Below are 26306 nucleotides of genomic sequence, written 5' to 3' on the forward strand. Positions count from 1 at the left end.
TGCCAGTGGATGAGTGCTGGAAGCTAAGTTGTAACACAGACACCCACTGACAGGAAAAAAGTGTACTTTTAAATTGAGGCCTGAAAATAATGGCAGCTGGGTCAGATAATGAAAATGGGGATTTTGAGGAAGGTTTTACCTCAGATCAGGAGAGAGAAACCTCAAGGGAAGACCCAACAGAATTCAGAAAGTTGGAATTGGCTCAAGCACATGAATACAGGTTGAAACAAATGGAGCTAGAGATGAAGGCCAAAGCTGAGGAGAGACAAATGACCTTAGAAATGTAGAATGAAAAATTGGCCTTAGAGATGGAGAGGGAAAAAATTGCCCTGGAAAAGGAGAGAATGGCATTTGAACTCAGGAGACTAGAACTGGAAGCTCAGGCCAACAATAACAATAACAACAATGGCAGAGATGACTCTGAGGGGAGACAGTTGTCAAAGGCAGATCTGAAAAGATTCCCTGTCTTTAGAAAGGGAGATGATCCAGAATCATTCCTGGTGATGTTTGAGAGAGTGTGTGAAGACTTTTGTGTGAGGGAATCTGAAAGAATGATAGTACTGAGATCCCAAATTAGTGGAGGCCTGGCTGAGATATATGTGGAGATGCCTATAGAATTAATTAAAAATTATGAGGAATACAAAAAGTTAGTTTTTGCCCAGTATGGCATAAATTCAGAACATCTGAGACAGAAATTCAGGGCTCTGACCAAGAAACCTGATGAGTCTTATTCTCAGTTTGGGGCAAATTTGACCAGGTACCTGGATAAATGGATTCAACAGGAGAAAGTTGAGACAGTACAAGACCTTAAAAACCTTATTGGTCTTGAGCAGTTTTATTCTCTCTTACCTGGAGAACTGAAATATTTAGTCAGGGACAAGAAACCCAGAAGTTTACAACAGGCAGGGGAGGTTGCTGATTTTATTTCCCAGATTAGGAAACCCAGCTCTTCTGAGGGAAATGTTATGAGGAAGGTTTGGGAGGACAAAAATAAGTATCCCGGAGGACAATTTAAGAACCAGCAGGAGGTCGGGGGCCATTTTGTGGGCAGGCCTTCAGATCAGAACGAGACCAGAAACCAAAATTTGGAGAGAAAAGGAGTTAAGGGTGCTGGGAATGATCAATTGAACTTTAGGACTTGTTTCCGGTGTGGGGAGAAAGGCCACATTGCGTCCCAGTGTGGCAGAAAAAGAGAATTTGGGCCACAAAATGGAAATTTAAGTAAGCCTAAAGCTGTATACTGTATGCAGCAGGAACAGGTTAATCCACCAAGGGAGGAGTTAGTCACCATGGCAACACAAACTGAGCTCTCTACACAAGCTGATAATATTGAACCTGATTTTCCTTTGGCAGAAGTTAGACATTGCTTTTTGCTTAAAACAAACCAAGAGTTATTTCAAACGGCTGGGGACAATATTTATATCTTTGATAATAAATACATGGCTCTGAGAGACTTGTGTTCACAAGTCACCCTATGTCACCCTGATATAGTCCCTCAGAAATGCATCTAACAAGGGGAAAACATGGCTGTGAAGGGAATTGGCGAAGAAGCTGTCATTTTGCCTGTGGCTGAGATACCCATTAGGTACTGGGGATGGGAAGGACCTTGGAGAATTGGAATTTCTTTACAGGTGCCAGCAGCAGTTTTAATTGGAAATGACTGTGACAAACCCAGACCTACTGGGATATGTCACACAGTTACACTAAGCTGCCACCAACCATTCCCTATAAGAAGTCACACAGACCAGGGATGGATTTTTAAACAATAAAAAAGAATAAGGTTTATTTAAATACACACAGGGAAATAAAATGATCAGGTGTATAAAATATAGTAACGTGGCTTATTCTCACTCATACATACACACAGTTTGGTTCACCCAGAACCCTTAACTTGAAGCACAGACCCTGAACCTATCAGTTCTGGCTAACCAACAGACACCTGAACCTATCAGGTTGGTACTCTGACACACAGTAGTACCCTGTCTGACACACAGACTCCCACAACAGCTTCTTCTTCCCAGCTGCTGCTTCGTCACAACCCAGTGTCTCCCAGCATCTCTACACACGCATATATATACAGTACAGCCCCTCCTCCTGATGTCCCGCCTTCCACTCCCCATAGGATGGAACTTTCCCTCCAAACCCATGACAGACAGGTAACATCAGTGCTGTATGTAACACCTCCCCTCTTTATAAGTTGTTTTGTAGGGGGAAAGCTAACGTGCTTTTCACCAAAAAAACAACCTGTATAAAATACACAACAACAGTTATACATACCATATTATACTTACTCATACTTACATTCTAAGTTAACCATAGCAATTAGGCATTTAAACATTTACCATATACATTACATCAATTTACCTTTATTCATACAAACCAAATTCAAAACCAGGTACATTTAACTTTTTGTCATCATTATATACATATAGTCCATGTTCTTTCGCCGTCTTCATTCTTCAGGTCTTCTTGATAAAGCGTCAGCAACACAGTTCACTGACCCTCTGACCACCTTCACTTCAAAGTCATAGTCCTGTAGGTTTAAAGCCCACCTCATAAGTTTGCTATTGTGGGTTTTCATTGTCTTTAACCATTGCAATGGTGAATGGTCAGTACACAGAATAAAATGTCTTCCCCAGATGTAAGGCTTGGCCTTCTGGATCGCGTAGACTATGGCCAAACACTCCTTCTCCACGGTTGCCAAATGTCTCTCACCTTTTTGAAGTTTCCTACTCAGGTAGGACACTGGATGTTGGTCACCATTCTCATCCTCCTGGCACAGAACTGCTCCTACCCCGCTGTTAGACGCATCGGTGTAGATGATGAACTCCCGGTCGAAGTCTGGAGCACGCAGGACAGGATAGTTGATTAACGCCTCCTTCAACCTCTGGAACGCCGCCTCACAGTCGCTGGTCCACGGGATGCGGTCATCAGCCTTCTTCCTCGTCAGATCGGTCAGCGGAGCCGCAATCTCGCTAAACCTCGGGATGAACTTTCTGTAGTAGCCCACCAACCCAAGAAATGATTTGACCTTTTTCTTGGTGTTGGGTCTAGGCCAATCACGAACAGCTTCTATTTTGGCCTCCAGGGGTTTTATCATTCCTCCCCCTACCATGTGACCCAAGTATTTTATTTCTGGGCTACCCAGCTGACACTTGCTGGCCTTTACTGTTAGCCCTGCTGCACTTAACCTCTGCAGCACTAACTCCAGGTGTATCAGGTGATCTTCCCAGGTATTACTGAAGATCCCTATGTCGTCAATGTAGGCCACTGTAAAGTCACTGAGCCCTACCAAGGTCTGGTCCATCAGCCTTTGGAATGTGGCTGGTGCATTTCTGAGACCAAAGCTCAGGACTCGAAACTCATAGAGACCAAAAGGGCTGCAAAAGGCAGTCTTTTCTTGATCCCTGGGATCAATTCTTAATTGCCAATATCCCTTTACCAGGTCCAATGATGAGATGAACCGACAACCCCCTATGGTTTCAATCAGGTTGTCTAGCCTGGGCATTGGGTAGGCATCAGGAGTGGTTACACGGTTTAATTTCCTGTAATCGACACAAAACCTAATGCTCCCATCAGGCTTGTCCACAAGGACTATCGGAGAGGACCAAGGACTAGAAGAGGGGACGATTATGTTCTCCCTCAGCATCCCGTCCAGCTCCTTCCGCACCTTGTCCCTATAGGGTCCCGTTACTCGGTATGGGGATACTGCCTGCGGGGGTGCATCCCCTGTGTGGATCCGATGCATCACTCCCTTCACTATCCCCGGCTTGTTGGAAAACACCTGTTGATATTTGCTAAGCAGCATTTTTAGTTCTTGCTGCTGGTCTCGGGTGAGTGCAGGACTGATCTTCACCTCCTCTGGGTTGTATTTTACTTCCCCTCTACCCTCCCAGAAGGGTAATTCAGCTTCCTCACTCTCAGCTGCTTTTATCGCGAATAAAACCCTCTGTTCCCCTCTGTAGTAGGGTTTTAGGGCATTCACATGAACCACCCTCCTTGCTTGGTTCTCCTCCTGCTCTATTAGGTAGTTCAGGTCTGACATCTTGGAAATGACCCTATATGGTCCTGCCCATTTGAGCTGCAGTTTATTCTCTCTGCAGGGCCTAAGCCAAAGCACTTCCTCCCCTGGGTCAAAGTGCCTCTCTCTAGCTTTGTGGTCATACCATGTTTTCTGTCTGACCTTCTGAGCTTGCAGGTTTTCTGCTGCCAGCTCTAGATTTCTCCTTAGGTCATTTATCAAGGTGTCTATGTAAGTCACAACGTCTTGTGGGTCATCCTGGGTGATCTGCTCCCAATTTTGTTTGATCAAATCAAGGGGCCCTTTCACCCTTCTCCCAAATAAAAGTTCAAATGGACTGAACCCGGTACTGGCTTGTGGCACTGATCGATAAGCAAACAAAAGGGATTGCAGCTTCTGGTCCCAATTGTTTGGATTCTCTGCCAAGTAAGCCCTAATCATGCGCATTAGAGTCCCATTGAACTTCTCAGTTAACCCATTACTTTCAGGATGATATGCAGTGGTTTCCTTGTGCTTAATTCCACAGATTTGCCATAAGCGTTTCATGAGCTTTGATGTGAACGATGCGCCCAAATCTGTGATTATCTCTGAGGCAAATCCCATCCTGGACATATACCCTACCAAAGCATCGGCCACTGTGTTAGTTTCAATGTTAGTCAAGGGTATGGCTTCAGGATACCTTGTGGCATGGTCCACAATTGTTAGAATGAACCTGTTCCCCCTCTTTGTGGCCTTGGGCAAAGGTCCCACAATATCCACCCCTATGCATTTGAACGGAGTGTCAATCACAGGCAAAGGGCACAACTTTGCTTTGGTCCTGTCGCGGTTATTCCCCTGCCTTTGACACACATCACATTGTTTACCGAACTCCCTGATCTGCTTCCCTATGTCAGGCCAGTAGAAATTCTGTGTGATTCTCTGCTGTGTTTTGTTCACTCCTAAGTGCGCAGCAAACATGTCAGAGTGCCCCCTTTGTAAGATCATGGGGCGATACTTTTCAGGTACCACCAGCTGACTTCTGATCCCATCTCCCCCTTTTGAGATATTCCTCAGGGTTTCTCTATATAAAATCCCCTTTTTCTCCAGAAATCTCACTGGGGTTTCAGGTGTTAGCTGGGCGTCAGTCACCTGTTCAAAACACTTTTGGAGAGTGGCGTCTGCCTTTTGCTCCTGTCCAAATCTGCTGTCTGTGGTTAAGGTTTCCACCACAGCTTCTGAACTCCCCTCTGCCTCCGTCTCTGGCTCATCATTACCCCCCTGAACTGTCCCTGTGGTGGCTTGTGAGCGTGTAATCACTAGCACCCGTTTCACATGTTCAGCCAGGTCATTTCCCACGAGCACGGCTGCTGGCAGAGTCGATGAAATCGCTAGCCTCCAAACTCCCCTCCAGCCTTGAAAGTTGACAGGTACCTCTGCTACTGGCAGAGAGATTACCTGCCCCTCAATCCCTGCCACCTTCATGCTCTCATTTGGGATTATAAACTCCCTAGGAATAATATCTGGATGGCACAGGGTTACCTGGGAACAAGTGTCCCGCAGCCCCCTATACTGACGGTCAAGTATTCCTACGTCCACCCCGGCTGTCTCAAACAATTGAGAATCTGTTTTCACCAGCAAGCAGCGCTTTACCTCCACAAGAGGACCATTTTCCTCAGCCTGATCAGCAGAGGTAGCTGTTCCAGACTGAGTAGTCATGGCAACCGGCTCCCTCAGTGACAATGAGCCTTGCTCTTTCTGGACACAGAACACAGCTTTTGGCTTGGTTCCACTAGACTCCTGAGGCACCATTCCTTTTAGCTGCTTTAATTTCTCACACTCTGAGATTAGATGACCCTTTCCCTGACAGAAATAACATTTTCTGGTGTATTTTGATTCTCTCTCATCTTGTTTTGGTTTTCCCTCCAAAATCTGAGGTCTTAGTTTCATGTCTGAGGGCTTCCCTTCACCATGGGCCCCTCCCCCTTGCTGGCTTTTCCCTGGTCCCTGAGAGTACTTGCTGTAGGTTTCTTTGGGTTTACCTACAGATTTCCCCTCACCCAAGGGCTTTCTTATTTGGGAAATAAAATCTGCAATCTCTGCGGCTGCTGCCACAGATTTCGGTTTCCTTTCCCTCACCTGGAATTTCAATTCCCCATGCAGGACTGAATAGAACTGTTCCAGTGCTATCAAGTCTTTAAGCTGCTCATAGGTCTCTGTCCCCTCCTGCGATAGCCATTTCTCAAGCAGCCTCACCAATTGGGCCCCCACTTGGGTAAAAGTCTGCTCTGGCTTCTTGGTGAGGGACCTGAATCTTTGTCTCAGCTGCTCTGCATTTATCCCATGTCTGGCAAACACCAGTTTTTTAAACTCTGCAAAATCTTTCATCAGTTCCTCAGGAATCTCGGCATATACCTCAGCCAGGCTACCACTGATTAAAGATCGCATGATGGTCATCTTCTCAGTTTCCCTCACTGAGAAGTCCACAAACGCTCTTTCCACTAAGGAAAAGAACACCTCAGGACAATCTCCCTTGTGGTACACAGGGAATTTCTTCAGGTCAGCCTTAGACAATTGGCCTCCCTCAGAATCCCTATTATTATTATTGTTCTGGTTCATCAGTTCCAGTTTTCTTAATTCAAACGCCATTCTTTCTTTTTCCATTCTTTCTTCTCTCTCCATTCTCGCTCTCTCTAACCTTTCCTCCATTTCCCTCACCCTCAGTTCATGCTGTTGGGCTAGGATCAATTTTCTGAGTTCTGGGTTCTGCTCTCCTGTGCTGTCACCTTGCACTGAGCCAAATTCATCCTCAGAACCTTGGTCAATCTGGGGGTCTTTCACTTCACTCACTTCGGCCATCTGGCTTCGAGTCAAGGGCATAATCCCCCCTCAGAACAGGCTGCTTTAAAAGTCAAGCCTCAAAATAAAACGACCACTTTTTTCCTTCTTGCCTCAGAACCAGCTCTCCCTAGAGATTGCTGCTGTTCTTCAGCACTAACTTGCAACAGTATCGAGTCAGAGCCTACCCCCCTCTGCTGGGCCTCTCAGCTGGCAAGCTAGATCACTGTTACTACGCAGTTTTGCCTCAGCTTTTTCCCGCCAAAACTAGGCTGCCTCAGAGCACCTTAATCTAAGTCTCCCCAGTTGGCACGTTCTTCTACTAGCGCACCTCCCCGTGAGGTACACCTAGAAGATTAACTACGCGCCTCAGACTGTCCCTGACTAGACCCCCCTTGCTCTGGGCACACTTGCCAAGGCTTTGCTGGACCGCTGGACAACTGGACCAGTCGTATCCCACACGCTGGACACCAATCAATGTGACAAACCCAGACCTACTGGGATATGTCACACAGTTACACTAAGCTGCCACCAACCATTCCCTATAAGAAGTCACACAGACCAGGGATGGATTTTTAAACAATAAAAAAGAATAAGGTTTATTTAAATACACACAGGGAAATAAAATGATCAGGTGTATAAAATATAGTAACGTGGCTTATTCTCACTCATACATACACACAGTTTGGTTCACCCAGAACCCTTAACTTGAAGCACAGACCCTGAACCTATCAGTTCTGGCTAACCAACAGACACCTGAACCTATCAGGTTGGTACTCTGACACACAGTAGTACCCTGTCTGACACACAGACTCCCACAACAGCTTCTTCTTCCCAGCTGCTGCTTCGTCACAACCCAGTGTCTCCCAGCATCTCTACACACGCATATATATACAGTACAGCCCCTCCTCCTGATGTCCCGCCTTCCACTCCCCATAGGATGGAACTTTCCCTCCAAACCCATGACAGACAGGTAACATCAGTGCTGTATGTAACAATGACCTCTCTGAGCATGTAAAGAGGGTTTTAGTTATAACACGTTCCCAACAAGAGAAAGCAGAGGCAGCTGAGGGAGTGACAGTCAGAGAAAGGGAATGCCTGACAGTATGAACTCAGCTGATATATTTCAACTTAATATTCCCCAAAGCAATACGTTCAGTCTGGAACAGAAAGCAGATTCCACACTGAAACAATGCTTTGAGAACGCTTCTGAAGTAAGGTTAACCCCTGAAAGACCTGAAAGGTTTCACCTTGAACAGGGCTTATTGTACCGAGGAACCCCAAGAAAGGGGGGGGGGATAATCTTCAAAAACAGTTAGTGGTTCCTTTGAAATATCGCCAGCAAATATTAGAAAGGGGGCACTCAGATGTATTTTCTACTCATCAAGGCATTAATAAAACCAAGCAAAGAATATCACAAAATTTCTACTGGCCTGAGATGGGAAGGCAGATTAAAAATTTCTGTCAGAGTTGTGGTGTTTGTCAAAGACAGGGTAATAGTAATGATAAAACCAAAGCAAAGCTATGCCCTTTACCAGTAATTTCTACCCCATTCCAGCGCATTGGCATGGATATTATAGGACCATTGCCTAGAGTCACCCAAAGTGGGAACAGATTTATTCTGACCATTGTGGACTATGCCACACGATACCCAGAGGCCATTCCTCTGAGGAATATTGAGATTCATACTGTGGCTGATGCCCTGCTGAGTTATATGAGTCGAATGGGCTTCGCGTCAGAAATAGTAACTGACTTAGGAACATCTTTTACCTCAAAGCTCATGCAGAGACTGTGGCAAATATGTGGGATCAAACATCTAAATACTTCCCCATATCACCCGCAAACTAACAGCCTTACAGAGAAATTTAATGGTACCCTGATGTGCATGATTAGGGCCTATTCTGCTGAGAATCCTTACAATTGGGATCAGAGAATACAACTTCTGTTATGTGCATATAGGTCGGTACCCCAAAACAGTACAGGATTTAGTCCTTTTGAATTGCTGTTTGGGAGAAAAGTGAGAGGACCCCTTGACTTACTTAGACAAAGTTGGGAGAAAATACAAGGGTCTGATCCTGAGAACGTAATAGCATATTTAGACAACCTGATGAACACTCTAAAAAGAAATTTAAAGCTGGCTGCTGAGAATTTACAAGGACAGAAAAATAAGCAAAAAGCCTGGTATGACAGGAAAGCCAGAGAAAGAAGTGTTAATCCTGGAGATGAGGTGCTTGTGCTAAGACCTCTCAAAGGGAATAAATTACAACTAAATTGGGCAGAACCATTTAGAATTAGTGCCAAAATGAATGCCCTTAATTATATCATTAAGGAAGATGGGGAACCAGGCAGGAGGGTGGTTCATGTGAATATGATCAAACCATATTATAGGGAAAAGAACAGAGTGTTGTTTGCCATGAAGGAAGCTGACAATGTGAAACATGACTTACCCTATTTGGAAGGGTGGGGGAAAGCAAGATATAACCCTGATGATGTCAAAGTTAGCCCTGTGCTTTCCCCTGAGCAACAAAACGAATTGAGGGCCTTGCTAAGGAGATACCAGCAAGTTTCTTCCAGCAAGCCAGGGTTGGCCCAGGGAGTGGTGCACAAAATTGATACTGGAGATGCACCCCCACCAGCTGTTACTCCTTGTAGTGTTACTGACTTAACACGCAAGAAGAGTGCAGATAGTATCCAGTGGACCAGCAGCTGCGAGGAGGCGTTCGCGAAGCTGACGGGGGCAGTGATGACCAATCCCGTCATAAGAGCTCCAGATTGCCAGCGTGAGTTCACCATCATCACCGATGCGTCCAACACCGGGTTAAGAGCCATGCTGAGCCAGAAGGACAACGATGGAGAACATCATCTCGCGACGTACCTGAGTGAAAATCTACAGGCGGGCAAAGAACAGCTTTCTAGTGGTGAGGGAGAGTGTCTTGCAATTCTTCATTCACTTCGCAAGCTTGGGCCATATGTTTGGGGAGGACATTTTGTCTTGTGTACTGACCATTCCCCACTATTGTGGTTAAGGACTATCAAAGCCAACAACAGCAAGCTGATGGGATGGGCTTTGCTCCTGCAGGACTTTGATTTTGAGGTTCGAGTAATTAAAGGGACTCAGAACTGTGCTATAGATGCCCTCTCTAGAAGACCGGAAGACTGAAGAAGAAAAGAATGGACTCTTAGAATGGGGAAATAAAAGTTTGTTGTACATGTACCCACTGATACATGTTATTTGTTATGTAAGCATAAGAAATTGGATGTAAGTATATTTTTTATGTTGTATTCTATTATTAAGCATATGCATGAATGAACTTTGAAAATGTTAATGAATGTAGTGGAATAACATGCAGGTAAGAGGTTTACCTAATGTTTATGCAAATGTTTATTAAATGTATTATTGTTATTAGAATAAATGTTTTGTTGTATTGCTCCTCAGTGCTCATGAGAGGAAAGCACTTTAGCTTTCCCCCATGAAACAACTTGTTAAGGGGGGAGGTATTGTAACATACAGCTCTGCTCTCACCTGTCTGTCACAGCTGGGCAGGGGAACATCAGCCATTGAGAGGACGGAGGGTGGTGCAGAAGGGGAAGGAGCTGGATTATATAAGGAGGGTGTGTGATGTGTGTGAGAGAGTTTTGGGAGTTTGGGAGATGAGAGAAATTGGTTGAGAGAGTGAGATAGATTTATGAGAGATAGTCAGTGAGGGAAACGTCTGTGTGAGGTACATTAAATGAGAAACTTGATTTACGACCTGATTTACTACCTGTGATTCACTCCTTTTATTTTGTCAAATCAATAAACACAGTTTTTGTTTTAGAAGAAACATTTGTCATTTTTGATTACTCAATAAACTTTGGTGGCAGCAGTAGAAGAAGAGGAGTGAGCACTCTGGGAGGCCTGAGTTGACAGAGGCGTCAGAGTGGCCCGCTACATAAATTGGTGTCCAGCGTGTGGGATAGGAAGTGGTCCAGTAAGGCCTTGGTCTGGAAAAGTGCCCAGAGCGGATCTTTAGTCAGGGACGTCTGAGTGGACAAGTGGGTAACCTTCTAGGACTTGTCTCATGGGGAGAAAGTCTAGTAGAGGGGCTCTGAAGCTCAGATTGGGGACTAAGATAGGGATTCTGGCTCTGTGGTAACCATTTCTGGGGAGTGAGTTGCCCAAAGCAGAATCTGTGGCAGGTTGGCTAGCTTGTCCTGATTACTCAATAAACTTTGGTGGCAGCAGTAGAAGAAGAGGAGTGAGCACTCTGGGAGGCCTGAGTTGACAGAGGCCTGAGTTGACCCACCACAAATATTAATCTATTTAGCCAGCATATTATTGACGTGAACAATATCTATACCTTTTTTCCAAGTGTATAGATAAATGTTCTGATTAATTAAACTAACATTTCAAAAATATCAAGCTGTACCTGATTTCTGCAACAGTTACACTGGAAAGAAGCTTTGTTTTCATATTACTTATTTGGAAACTGTCTTAGGTAAGTATATTGCAAATAATAGCCCAATATTGTCTACTCCTCTGTATGCTGATTAGCATAATGTTTAGACTCTGTGTTTGCTTCTTATAATAGATTTGTTGCTGTGGAACCAGATAAAATACTGACTTGAATGACATAGTACAAAACATGCTGTTTTCTAAATGGGGCAGAATAAAATTATGTAATTACTAATATATCTCTTCATTACATAATGTGGTCATCAGAATGCATGCAAGAACTGCTGGTGATATTTTGCAATCACATAAATGATAACAGGCACATCTCAATATTTTCCCAAGAAGATGGAACCTAACAATTTAACACTCTCTCTGTGATGGTCAAACCTGCAAATGAACCTGCCAATGAGTTATCACATAGTGCCAGCATGAGCTGTATGGATTACTACAACAAAGAAAATCTTTGGAGAATCCAGTTTGGACCATGGATCTTTCACTGTCAAGCCTTGACTCAAACTATCCACAAGATTACATCACTAAGCCTTGAGTCTTATCTTCAAATCGAAAGCATCTTGTGATTTCAGAACTATTTCTGATTAGCTGATGGGATAGCTTAGCGAGTTAGATATCTGTCTGCAGAGCCTGAAGTTGCGAGTTCAGTTCCCCACTGGTCATTCCAGAACAGTCAGCCGATGTGGCCTTGGGCAAACTGCACAGTCCCAGGGCACCCACAGATGAAGGCAATGGTAAACCATTTCTGAGTACTCTCTACTTAGAAAAGAGTTGCCATAAGTCAGAACTGATTTGATGGCACATTATTATTATTATTATTATTATTATTATTATTATTATTATTATTATTATTATTATTATTATTATTATTATTATTATTATTATTATTATTATTATTATTGTTGTTGTTGTTGTTGTTGTTGTTGGTGGTGGTGGTGGTGGTGGTGGTGGTGGTGGTGGTGGTGGTGGTGGTGGTGGTGGTGGTGGTGGTGGTGGTGTTGGTGTTGGTGTTGGTGTTGTTGGTGTTGGTGTTGGTGTTGGTGTTGTTGGTGTTGGTGTTGTTGGTGTTGTTGTTGTTGGTGTTGTTGTTGGTGGTGGTGTTGTTGTTGTTGTTGTTGTTGTTGTTGGTGGTGGTGGTGGTGGTGGTGGTGGTGGTGTTCATTAGCTTTCATGTTTTTTGATCTAATTCTTCTAATTCATTTTGGATCCAATCTGTTATTCCAGCTGAGTATCTAATTACTGGAACTGCCCATGTCATTATAGCTTTGATCGTATTTCTACCATTTAATTTTGATTTTACGATTTCCCACAGTCTTTTGATATATTCCTTTTCTGTCAGCTCTTTAACTTTTTTGTGCAAGGTGTTATCTGCTTCTAGTATTCCAAGGTATTTATACTTTTCATCACCTGATAGTGATTTTGTTTTATTATTATTATTCAAAAACACTAGGCAGAGTCAATCAAAATTATAAAAACATCGACTAGTACTATATAACAGATACATGTTTTAACCAATAACCTACGTATCTATTAAATATTGGTGCAACATGTATACTGTTCCTAATATTGCCATTTTCTGTAACTCTGATGGTGTCAATCCTGAGATCTGCAACTGCTTAAAGTACTGGGTGAAATTTCTTGATATTGTTCCCAAAGCCCCAATGACTTCGGGAACCACTGAAGTGTGTTTCATCCACAAGTGAAATGTTTTGATTGCCAGGTCTCTTTATTTTATTAGTTTTTCCAATTCTCTATTTTCACTCTAGCATCCCATGGAATTGCAATGTCAATGATCCAGATATTTCTTCATTCTATTATTACTATGTTTGGTGTGTTAAGTTCAAGGTGTCTATCTGTTTTGATGCAGAAATCCCACAAGATCTTGACTTCCTCATTTTCTGACACCTTCTCTATCTAATGTTCCCATGGGTTTTTGGAGGCTGGGAAATTATATTTTTTGCATAATGTTGGTTTGGAGTGCTTGATCTTGTGCAGCAAAAATCAAGCCTTCATTTCCTTTCTGAACAGATACCAGTTTTAGCCATGCCCATGTTGAATTATGATCATGTTTCCATCAATATTTCTCAGGTGTTGTCCATGTAGTGGTTTATTATTACAGATGTTCAATTTATTTCCAAATTGTTGTTTCTTATATTGGGCCTTTGTTTCTGTTGTTTTCAAAATATTCTCCATTTTCACTGCTTTAAGTAATTTTTCTTTGCTTGTACTGATATAATCATTTAGGCTTCTTTTTTCCTCCTCGACTACCTATTGTATTTGCAGTAATCCACAGCCTCTGATTTTTTGTGGCAATCTGTCCACATCACTTTTTGGATGTAGTGTGTGATACATGTTCATTAGTTTCTGTGTTTTCCGATCCAATTCTTCTAATTAATTCTGAGTCCATTTTATTATTCCAGCTGGGTATCTAATTACTGGAACTGCCCATGTGTTTATGACTTTGATGGTATTTCCCCCACTTAATTTTGATTTTAAGATTTTCTGCAATCTTTTGATATATTCCTTTTCTGTCAGATAATAATAATAATAATAATAATAATAATAATAATAATAATAATAATAATAATAATAATAATAATAATAATAATAATAATAATAATAATAATAATAATAATAATAATAATAATAATAATAATAATATCATAAGAAATATATATATTTCTCTAGAATATGTCCTAATGATTTTAGTTGGACTAAAGCATGATTAATGTAGCCAGGACCCAATCCTTGGCCAGAATCCTGTTGCCCCCTTCTGCATGCACAGCACTGTGTTGTACTACCAGAAAGACTCTACTGGAGATTATGCTGTGTGCTTTTATGTAAGGAGACATCCTGTAATTCTTACTGAAAATGTATGCTCCATTAAAAACATCCTTGGCTTGCAGAATGGCGAGCTAGAGATCAGAGGGGCTTCATGGGTGGTGAAAAGAATATGGGCCTTTATCTTTAACTGTTGGCAAAAAGAAAGAGGAAAAAGAAAAGAAAGGCAAAAAATGGCACTTTAGAAAAGCATTTTTTTTTCATTGTGAACTTTCTTGGATCCAAATATACTTCTTAGACCCTGACTACCAATTGTAAAACTAGTCCTAATGGCTGTGATGTATATATACTTGCTCATTATAGCCTAAGCCCAGAGGCAAAGGAACATTTGGTTGCTTTCTGAAAGTACTGCAGAATTAGCTTAATAAATGTGCTCCAACCAGTTTAGAATTGGTTTGGGCTCTGCGGCTGTGAATTTTAAATCATTCTAGCTATATGAGCAACATGAAAAAAATCAGAAGAAGACTGAGAGCATAGTCTGGTCATATAACAAAAAAAAAAAAAAACCTGGAATTTGACCTGTGCTAAAAACCATGCTGAGTTTCATGTTCACACAATGAATTCCAAAGTGTGTATTTTTCTCTATACTTTCCAGAGATTCAGGTTTGCTTTCCACAACAGGGAAGTTGCACGTAACTCACATATATATGGTTTATAGCTGTACATTTCAATTGAAATGGTGCTCCAGATAACTTTGTTACACAAAGTCTTTCTTTAGTGCTTGGAAGCAGAAAGCGAAACAGCACTAATGAGCAATTCTGCTCCACTTACACTTCTTTGGATCCAGCACCGTATCAGCACCGAAATTGATATATGACGTTCAGAAACAAAGGATTTTATAAAATGAAATAAAGCTTGGAGAATGTCCATACATTATTTATTTTGATGTCCTTTATTTTGCTCTCAGCACAACATGGGAGGGGACAGAAAAGAGAGGTTTATTCCACAGGTATTGTGAATACTAATCCAGAGTAAGAGTGGAGAGGAGAAGTGGGCATTAAATATTTCATGCAGCTACATTTCCTAAATAACATTGAAATGTTTTAATAAATCTCTGTTCACTTCAATCAGATGTCAAAACTTCTTTTGTTCAGAAAGAATTTTGTTAGTTTCTAAGGTTTCTTTCATTTAATAATGAAAAATAGGTCTCCACATGCCTTGTGCATCTCTGTATTTGTAATGGGAGCCAAACCAAAAGATAGAGCATTCGATATTTTTAAGCTGAAGTGGATGGTTTGAATTTTTTTTATTTTTTTATTTTTAGAAGTAACCCTCGGGTGTTAATGATTAGCCTATAGCATTCCTCTGTCTATTGTGTTAGCATCAATTTATCTTCACCTTGCCTATTTGATAAATTCCTTCAGCTACCAAGTATGTTCATATACATCACAGATCTTGGAAATGTTACTTCTTGCAGCTTCATGAGTCAATGACATGTACACAACTGTTACAATTCAGCAATTGATTCAGTGGGTTCAATCTGTTTGGGACTAGCAGTTGGCTTTAGGCCATTGACTGCGATTCCCAGAACCCCTCAGCCAGCACAGGAAAGATAATGCAAAATGTTTCTAAGCTCTGCTGTGCCAGGGTTGGTCAGCTTCAGCTCCAGATGTTGCTCACTTGAAACTACCATTGGCCATATTCAACACAGCCAATGGTGAGGATTTGGGAATCTGTAGTCCCAAAACAGGGGCAGAGCTGCACCCCCCTGTAGATCCAACACACATTCATTTTGACACAATTTTATATATGGCAAGGATGAACAAATCTGATCTATAGTTTCCTGCTGGAGAGAATGTTATTCCTTGAGCCAAATCAAAGAGCTAGAAGATGCTATACTGTAAAATAATTAAAATTGAAATTGTTGTTACAGCATTGGTTGCAGTAAGTGTCAGTATGATCATAGGGCCCATAATATCACCCAAGTACTGTAGTTTGAGAGTCAATTGATTATGTGACCATTCCAATGTTCTTCCAGTAAAAGAGGAACTCTGAAGTCTTATAGAAGGAATTGAGTTACAATGTCATGAGAACATCAGAACAGACCCTTGGATGTCACGTGGAGATGTAGGCTTCATCTGTCTTGTACTTCAAATTGCAATTACAAATCCTTGTAGGTTACACCACTATGTACCATATAGCACTATATTAGGCAACAGCAGTCTATGAGGCTTTAAAAATGTACCAAACCATTAGACAATAGAGGGATGATTAAGTTTTTCTAATTTTTATTCGGCTTCTTCGTTCCCCTGAAATAACTGAGATTGCACAATGGAGCGTGTTCAACACTCTTAGTTACTGTGCACTATCAGAAAGAATCACCAGCTTTTCAGCTTTTTCTCTATTGTTTGTCATGAGAAAACGTCTACTAACTTCTAAAGAACCTAAGAACTATAATCTCTTTTAAAAATTTACAAATTATAAATTTTAAAAATACAGGTAGAACAGGTATTATTACATCAATGTGGAAACAAACATATCCATAGCAACATGAGCTTTTCCTCAGAAAACATCTTAGTAACTGCCAGTTGATGTTAAAGCAGAATTGCTTCTCTTTCTCTCTCTCTCTCACACACACACACACACACACACAGAGAGAGAGAGAGAGAGAGAGAGAGAGAGAGAGAGAGAGATTAAATCAGCCTAAGGCAGTTAATGGAGATATGAAATAGCTGCATACAGTGGTGATTTCTACTATTTCTATCATCAATGTCCACCTACAGTACCGTCAAATGATGATGTGACAACAGACAAAGTGATCTATAGCCAACTGCTAGGATATGTTAGTGACTCAAATGAGAAAACCTGAAGTGTAGCTTTTGGCCTGCTTTGGCCTATGAACAAAAGAGATACTTTTTTTCTGGTATGCTTTACTTTGTCTGGAGCTATGGGACTGGTCAGCATGAGGACTCCATACATGACATTCTTCAGATAATATCAAAAGATGAAAGGCAAGTTCTGGTCATAATATCCCACATCTCAGGAAGAATTTAATGTATCAGATGTAACTACAGATGTGCCTTTCTCTCTTTAAGAAGAAACTTCTACCTTTGCCTATTGGCTAGTGGAGACTACCATGGAGATATATCTGTTGGATGCTTAAACCCTTTTGGTACTGATGAATTAAACATGGCATTCTACGTTCTACAACAATAAAAGAAAATAGTTATACCTGTTAAAAAGACGTCCACCAGTATGTCTTCTAATGTAGGATTCTTGAAGTTTATGATGATAGAAGAATGATGTCCAAGGCAAGAACTGACACTAGCTGGTTCCATTGGCTGAGGTATCAGTCCCACTCCAGACAAGAAAAATACCCATTCCTCAAGCTGTAGAAAGAATGGAAATACTCATATTTTAAATTGCAGCCTGCCATAAGCTGTTTTCACCCTTCATATTCCTAGAAAAGGTGAGGTCTTGGCCAAGTGATTCAAGTGATTCTTGTACAAATATAAGAGCATTAATGCATAAGAGGACTGAAGAGAATCACACTGCTAGAGAATTCTCCCTGTGGAGATTTGCTTTAAATGCATTATATGACTTTCTATGTAATGACAGACTAGAAGATTATGAGACCTATATATAGGTGTTAAGGAATTCAAGATACAAAGATGTACGCTGTTTTCTTTTAGGTGCCAATCTGATGACCTGAAAAGCAGCCCAATTCATCTCAGAATGATTCAGAGGCCTTCTGATTCAACTTGGGTCCCACAATCGAATCTAATTCAGAAATTCAAACCTTCAAGCATTGCATTCACAGCATTCCTCTCTCTGCCCCAACATATACAGCCACTGTCAGAACTGGTTGGCAGCTGCAGACACTGTAAGCCCTTGTAAGGGGATTTTGCCTAACCAATATCATACAAGTAAGTCCAGGGAGCTTTGTCCTAAGCACTTTTGCATTTTAAAGGAATTGCCAATAACTTTCTAAGTGAACTTTCCAGGGATAGTTGCCTTTCTGAGATAAAAAAAGGAAATATTGTGGATGCAGTGACCTTTCTATGTTTCTTAGGAACAACTCTTATTAAAATGAAATATAGCATACTAGTGTTCTTGCTTAAGAAACCTGAAAACATTCAGAAGGATAAGTGTAGTATTTTTTTGTGTGGAAGGGGAGTGTTCAAATAACTTCCATCCTTAACCTCCTTTATGGATTTCTTGTCAATTTATGTGAAAATAATGTAAATGTAAGACATCTACATAGTCAAGAAACAGGAACGTTTCAGAAGGATAGGTGGGGGCAGGGTTTAGGGTAGCACTGCCCATCTGGTACCCTGCAGATATTTTGAGACTACAGCTTCTTGGGTTCTTGACCATAAACTGTGTTGTCTGTGGCTGAGCAGAACTGCAACGCAGAACATCAATATTATATGAGTATGAGGGAAATGGTCTTGCTGTTCCTGGTGGGCCAACTGCTAGGAATTACACCCATGGCAGACCTCATGGGGACCCCCAGTGCAGACTGGCCTGATGGCACAGAAGGTGAGAGAAGGGTCCCAGGTGGGAGTGAGAAAGTGGTGCTGGTGGAGCAAGCAGCACAATGAGCTTCTGCAACTGATCCTCCAAAGGCAAGATAAGCTACTGGAGCTTGGGGACATGCATTGGCCCAGAGCTACTGCCCCCCTCTCTAAAAGACAGCCAGCTAGGGTCAGTGTCCCAAATTAGACTCCAGTCCCAGACTGGTGGCCCAGTAACCAGGACTTGGGCCTGGTTGAGGCCTGAGAACAACAGGGTTAGTGACATTAACTAAGCCCCCTTCTAGACTGTTAGGATGGTACGAGTTGGCCACCCCACCAATCTTTGCAGCCTGTTCACTTATTCTAATAAAGACCAGCTCTAATAGCAACAGGCATTTTGAGTTCAAGAAGCATATAATTAAGAAGATCATCTCAACTACCCCACCCTGGTTGGGGACAGCAGCAGTCATAACTAGATTGGAGGAGGATGAGCTAAGGAGTAATAATGGGGAGGGAAGGCAATGCAATATCACCCACGTGCATTCTTAATTCGTAATTAATTAATTAGACATTGGCAGAAGACAATCTACTGTTTTGGCTTGTTTGTTCTGCTTACATTTTTCAGGTGTGCTTTAGAATATGCAATATTCATACAGCATACTAAACGGGAGAGTTTGAAAAGAATGTAAGTAAAAAAAAACCACATGACCGTTTCTAATAATAGATCCTGCCCACCCAACACTGTTCAGTACTATTAGTCTCACATCATTACATATCAATGTTGCTGGTTTGCCAGGGAAACCAGGTGATGTAAGTATACCATCATTTTGGGTAACCATAATATTCAACTGGGCATTTTGCTTGTGCTGTCCCAACAAACTTAATTTCAGTGATCCAAAAGCAGGAGCAAAGTGATTACAGCCTGAATCCAAATTCTTATTATAGAGAATTCTTTCTACGGCCCATAACCAGAAACAAATGAAGCAGATAATAACCCATAGCTGTTTCTTTCAATTCAGCAATGAAGCACAATCAGAAACAGTTAAGGCTTGTCCTGTAAGTGCTATCATTAGCTGATTTTAGATTAGTCAGCTACTCAGCTATGAGATGGCTTAAAGTATCAGTTCAGAAGCATTTAATCAGTGAAATCAACGAAAGGAAATCAATGCCATTTTTAAAGGTTAAAGTTGTGCCAGGCTCTCTATAACAGCACTATGAAAGCCTTTGTCACAAAATCTGGTCATTGGATTGGTGTGAACAGAAATGTGCTTTCAATGTAATTATTGCAACAGAAAAATAATCTGGTTATAGTTGTCTTCAGAAATACAGCACAGAGGTCAAAAGTTTAAAATTATTTAGAGATGAAAAGTGCAAAACTAAAAAGTCACAAAGCAAAATACTGGAAAGGTTGATAAGGCTGGACATTGCAAGAGGAAAGAAAAGATATTGATTAAAAGTTTGTCCGAGATACAATCTTGGAGGTTTGCCACTATTCAATAGGAGAGGCACAAGCTAACAAAGACTGAGCCAGGAATCGACTTGGACCTGGAAGGTTTCAGTGAATTATTTACTTATTTTATTGGTTTGGTATTTGATAAAGACCCAATTTTTTTTTTTTATTGATCAGAGTCCTGTGAATTATCATGGCTTCAGACAGAATAACAATACTTTATCCTCTTGAACTGTCCTTATATATCAAGAAATGCTGGTACTTAGCTTTCTTTTGTTTTTGTTTTCCCCTTCAAATAAATATTAAAGGAAAGATTCTAAACAATGCACAGTTTACAAAGTGAACCAGCCTTCTGTGCAGAGATTTTGACCATACACAAAAAAAAACTGATCTTAAAATGCAGAGATAATGCCATCATCCTTATCCCTGTTCAGAGACGTTTCTGTACACAGAGCAGATTCATATTCCTTTGAACAGTGGAAAATTGAACATACATTTTTCAAAAGTAGAAGAAATGAAGAGAATGGGAAGGACACCACCAGATAACTGAAGAGTTCAATTTGCCTGTATATTGTCAGCAAATTCTGGCTATTGGATGGCTTACAAGTGTAAGACATAAGTAAGTAATTGGACTATGAAGTGACTCAGGTTTGCCAAAATAATTTGTATACTGTATATCTTTTAAACAGCAGCTGGGGGCCACAGCAACTCAGCTGACTTGGGTGAATAAAGGTAAAATCAATTAAGAAAAATATGGCATCAGTACAATCCTAGATATCTACACATTAGCAGATGTTATCGGGCAGAACCTGAACAGCTCATTGCATACACAGCATTTTTACAATCTGCACAGAAGGTATTTGAGACCTCCATATGGAAATCTAAGCCCCATTTGTTTAAATGGGATCTCTAGCTCAGACAACGGCAAGCCAGAGATCCTGCAGAGTGCTAGGTCCATGGAATGATATGTTCTGCGATTTCAAACTCAAGTTCTGTCTATTCTATTCAGTTAGGCTTACTTTCCAGTTGGATGGTACAGAATCACAATCTAAACCAAGCAAACAAGTTGAACTGGGTTGTAAATTGTTTTTTAGGTCCTTTACTTGCAAACTAGACATTACTTTTGCTGTATTATAGGGGGTCATACATTTCAACTGGTAATCATCTGAAGTGTCTTAGAAGTAAGAGTCCCTTTGGGAATTAGTCATCTTGATGAGAATAAAGAAAGAGAGTCATATACTTTTTGGAAACCAAACATTTCACTCAAGCGCATGTCATACACTGACATTATGGCATCTGTGTCACAATATTAGGCTTCCTTTTGTCTTCAGTTGAACATTTTAGTAAGAAAAGTAGGTTAAAAAAAGGAATGATATTCATGATATTTCCACAGACATTACAGACTTAACATTCTAATGTTTTCTGAAGCCATTAAGTTAAGATAGTGATATTGTTTTGAAGCACGTGCTTTGTAACATACTGTGGGCATTACCAGAAAGCTAATAGTTGCTACTAGTTCAAACAAGTACTTTCTGATTAAACAAACCAGAATTGTTATAACTATAGTTATTCTCTGACAGCACAATCCTGTGGATATCTACATAACAGAAGTTACTTTCCAGTACATGTAGGATTGCTCAATTCTCAATCAGTAATATGTGTTGCCAGACATAAATTAGAGAAGATATAACTAGGCAAAATATTGTATTTACAAATGAATTGTTTACAAAGGATCCAGGATCCAGACACTAACATATTCCTTACTATGATGGCTTATGAGCTTTTTCAGACCATCTCCTGGTGCAGCTCCATACCATTCTGGATCACTAGGCATATAATTAGGAAGGAAGGGTAGAAACTTTTCCCAATAATTTCCAGGACGGGAAATAAGTTAGACTGTTGCCAGATAAATAGTAAAGACTATTAGGGACCCTTAAATACTAACACATTTTATTTGGTATAAACTTTCTTAGACTGTGGCCCACTTCAGATACAAGGAGTGTTAGCCCATAGGAAGACATCTATACACATGATTGAATAGACTGAGGGTGAAAAAGAATGCATATAATACTGACATTGGCATAGGTTGTTTAACAAGAAGTTAAACTTTAACAGGAAGTTGTTGTGGGATGGCACAACAATATTCAGCAGAGATTTGTAGATTCATACATGTATGGTGATGAAAAGTCTATGTTCAATCCAAACAAAAGAAAGAAAGTGTAACTTCTAGATCAGTGGTTCTCAACTTTGGTTCCCCAGATAATGTTGGACTATAGCGCTCTGAAATTTTGGCCAACACAGCTGATGGTGAAGACTTCTGGGAGTTATAGTTTAAATTAGGAACATTGCGTGAGCCAAAGTTGGGAACTACGGTTATAGTTGAACTTAAGAGGGATGATATAAACAAAATGACCAGAAGGGATAGAAATTAAAAAACTGTAGGGAATAAAAACTGCCTGAACAACTGTCATTAAACTAATAGGTGTTAGGTGCAGATGCAGACATCTTTCAGTAAATGACTTGAATAATATAACAGTAGCCTTTTGGAGAATGTGTTATATAAAGTCACTACAGTCATCACACTGTTGCTGTTACATGCCATCAGTTCATCTCTAGCTTATGTCGATTCAGTGAACTAATTAATGATCTCCAAAAGATCCTGTTCTCATCAGTGTTGCTGAGATTTTGAAACCTAAAGTCTGTGATTTCTTTTGCTGAATCATTTCCTCTCATATTAGGTCTTCCTTTTTGTGGACTTCTTCTTTTCCTAGTAATTTTCTTTCTCAATGAGTCTTGTCTTTTCATTGTATGTCCAAAGTACAATAGCCTCAGTTTACTCATTTTAGCTTCCGGTCACAGGCTTGTCTGGAACCCACTTACCTATCTTTCCAGTAACCTGTTGCCTTTGTAAACTGCTGTGCCATCCCCACGTTTTAAATAAATATATTGATTTTCCTTAAAAACATTATGTCTGATAGTATTTGGAAGAGGGTTTTTTTGAAAGAGAGAGAGAGAGAGGGCTTTTCTCTTCATCAGAATATATATTTTTCTAACCAGGTAACTCTCCATGCCTGGTGAAGTACCACAGTCTATGAAGCCTAAAGCCAAATAAAAGCTGTGGTATTACATGAAACGTCATTGTATCTTCCAAGACCTTTCTTTGGGAAGGAGATAAGCTGTATAAGGGCTGAAACCATTTTATATATTTATGCTGGGATAACTCAATCAGCCTGACTTTCAATGGTACACTACAGAAAAAGCCTACATTGACTTCTTAATTTCCCGCAATTTGCTGACATTAAAGCCACTCGAGTTATGGCAACAGGATCCTGCTTATAGTCTGCTAGGCTTACATTGCATATCTATACATTGGACTCTACTGTAATTCATTCCAGCATCAGATAATATTTCATTAGTCAAACCTAACTGAGCATCCATACCTGCGGGCATGTGAAAATGATTCTTGCGGTGTGATCGGTTCTTCCTAGGGCTGAAGGACAAAATTGAACTGGTAGTTCAGCAGTGGAATGAGGAGCTACAATAACCTGGAAGAACATAGGGTGGAGGAGAAAAGATAAAATAAAAATCAATACTTTTTAAGAGTTAGTTCTTCTCTTGTGCCTTATATCGACACTGTTGGTGTTTACGTGATTAATGTGTTGCACTGTACGCCTTCTCCATTCTCAGCATGTAGGATCTGCTAAGACTGATAAAGTGCATTGCAGTAAACAGTGCTTAGTGGCAGTCACAGCACGCTTATTCCCTAGAAACTAAAAACATTGTGTTAGTAGCCAGAAAGAAGGAAATGGAGGCTGTTGTAAAGCATGGATGAAAGAAATCGAGCTTCAGTTGTTCACACCATAAACTGCTACTTTATCTCCCTTTCCCCCCTAAATCACAGTGATGCTTTAAAGTCTTATAAGCTGCACCTATTTTAAGCCACAAACTAATTTTAAAGGGCAATGTGCACTATATTTTTACATGCTGCCAACTCTCTGTTTTATTCCTACAATTATGCACATTAACATGGGCTAAAAGTAACTTCCATACTACGTCTGACTTACTCAGAATTGCAAGGGTTTGATTCACAAATGCATGGGGAAAGGAAAAAGTTTCCAGCTATGTGGTGATAAGATAAAACAGTTTGAAGCTTCTAAGCAAGGAACTAATACAAAACTAAAATCACATAGTGCACTTTCTACCAAGTGTCAAACTGACATATCTATCTGAAACATACAAGTAAATGTCACTGCAAATTCTGATTGATGTCATGTTTCCTGAAGCTGAGATAGCTGCTGAGACGTATCACTCAAAGCAACTGGACCAGAGCACTTTAAATGCTGGGATTGAGTTATGAGTTCATATCGGGAGAAGAAGCTAAGCAGCAGTTTTAAAGGTCTAAAACCAACTGCTCATCTCAATTAGAATGGACTCATTGAATTACTGTGATTTATTTAAGTGTTGATTTATTATTCAAAAGTTGATTCAATGGGTTTACTCTAGCTGAGAGTAGCAGTTGGATTTAGGCCAATGTCTACATAATAGCTTTTTTTTTTTTTGCCATAGCACCCTGACTGTGGAATGCCCTCCCCTTGGAGTCCCAACTGGCACGAACATGGGAACCACTTCCATGCCAAATCAAGATAAACTTATTTATTAAAGTCTTTGGGGCTTGAGGATCATGGCCTGTACAGGATTTAGTGAAATGGTTTTGATATTTGAATGGTTTGATTTTGTTTTAATTACCTTACATTTTAAAATTGGTTTATGTAGTTCTGTTATCCATCTTGAGATTCTATGGTATAGGGCAGGCTATAAAATATTTTAAATAAATAAACAAACAAATAACAAGCAGGCATTTAATTATAATAACAATCTTAAAACTGAATTGCTGTAAGAGACCTAAGGATCATCAAGTTCAAGGAGACACAGTGGGGAATTGATCTCCCAACCTCTGGCTCCACAGACAGATAATATTAAAGGGTCTCTCCTAGTCCCAAGGTTCTCAAAGACTTCTCCCAGAACAAAAGGGAAGTCTAGGGAGTCTCAGAATCTGAAAAGGGGAATGGGAAACCATACTGAAAAGCATACTTACATTTCTAATACTTTGGTATTATCTAGGTAAAGGTAAAGGTTCCCGTTGACATTTAGTCCAGTCGTGTCCAACTCTAGGGGATGGTGCTCATCCCCGTTTCCAAGCCATAGAGCCAGCATCTGTCCAAAGACAGTTTCCGTGGTCACGTGGCCACCATGACTAGACACGGAATGCCGTTACCTTCCCACCGTGGTGGTACCTATTTATCTACTTGCATTTTTTACATGCTTTCGAACTGCTAGGTTGGCAGGAGCTGGGACAAGCGACAGGAGCTCACTCCGTTGCGTGGATTTGATCTTACGACTGCTGGTCTTCTGACCCTGCAGCACAGAGGCTTCTGCGGTTTAACCTGCAGTGCCACCACCTTCCATCGGGTATTATCTAGCCACTATTAATACATTTGTAATCAATGCTTTCATTGTCCAGTTGCACTGCTCACTCACAAATATTGATAAAAGCACTATTTTAGGATATATTTTAAAATTAAACTTTAATATTTCATTTATTTGTTTTAAAAACAATTTCCAAAATTTCAATATATTCTCACACTCCCACCACATATGGAAATAGGTGCCTACATCCTTATAGAGAATATTTTAAAAAAATAAAAAAATTTTTATTAATTTTTCATTCTATCTACATTCAATTTGTGCTTTTTAAACATCATGTTACATGGTTTGCATATAATTATTTGGTTTTTTGCGTCTTAGTGTCTTCTTAGTTGTCTCTTCAAAATCTCTACATTTTTTAAATATTTAAACTGGTCATGTGTGTATTTTAGTATACAATATTGGTTACTATCATAATATTGCTCTCAGAGTATACAATGTTCTCAAAATCCTCTAGAAACATACCTAATAAAAGTGATTCCGGTTCCAAATCTATATTTTGAGGTATTTAACCGCTGAACTTTATACCAATAATAACTGAGTGGGTTTGTTGTTGTTTAGTCGTTAAGTCATGTCCGACCCCATAGACCAAAGCATGCCAGGTACTCCTGTATTCCACTGCCTCTTGGAGTTTGGTCAAATTCATGTTGGTAGTACGTTCCTAACTGAGTAGGTTCCTAACCCATAATAGATGATATCTAAAGTATTTTAAACAGAGTTTCTTTATATAGTTGTTTAGCCATTTTTATCTCCATGTTTTCTGTCACGTCTATATCAGTATCATATCTAGTG

General features: G+C 40.4%; 1 protein-coding gene across 1 annotated transcript in view; it reads right to left on the bottom strand.

Moving 5' to 3' along the window:
• CFAP47 (cilia and flagella associated protein 47) overlaps positions 1 to 26306 on the bottom strand; it is a 326940-nt gene that overhangs the window by 84816 nt on the left and 215818 nt on the right. Inside the window, exons 55-56 of the mRNA XM_072994251.2 lie at positions 23471 to 23575; positions 17296 to 17452 (exon numbers count right to left, since the gene is read on the bottom strand). Coding sequence (XP_072850352.2) covers positions 17296 to 17452; positions 23471 to 23575 — 262 coding nt within the window. The remainder of the gene's footprint in view (positions 1 to 17295; positions 17453 to 23470; positions 23576 to 26306) is intronic.

Source organism: Pogona vitticeps, chromosome 3, assembly GCF_051106095.1.
Source record: "Pogona vitticeps strain Pit_001003342236 chromosome 3, PviZW2.1, whole genome shotgun sequence".
NCBI classification, from domain to species: domain Eukaryota; kingdom Metazoa; phylum Chordata; class Lepidosauria; order Squamata; family Agamidae; genus Pogona; species Pogona vitticeps.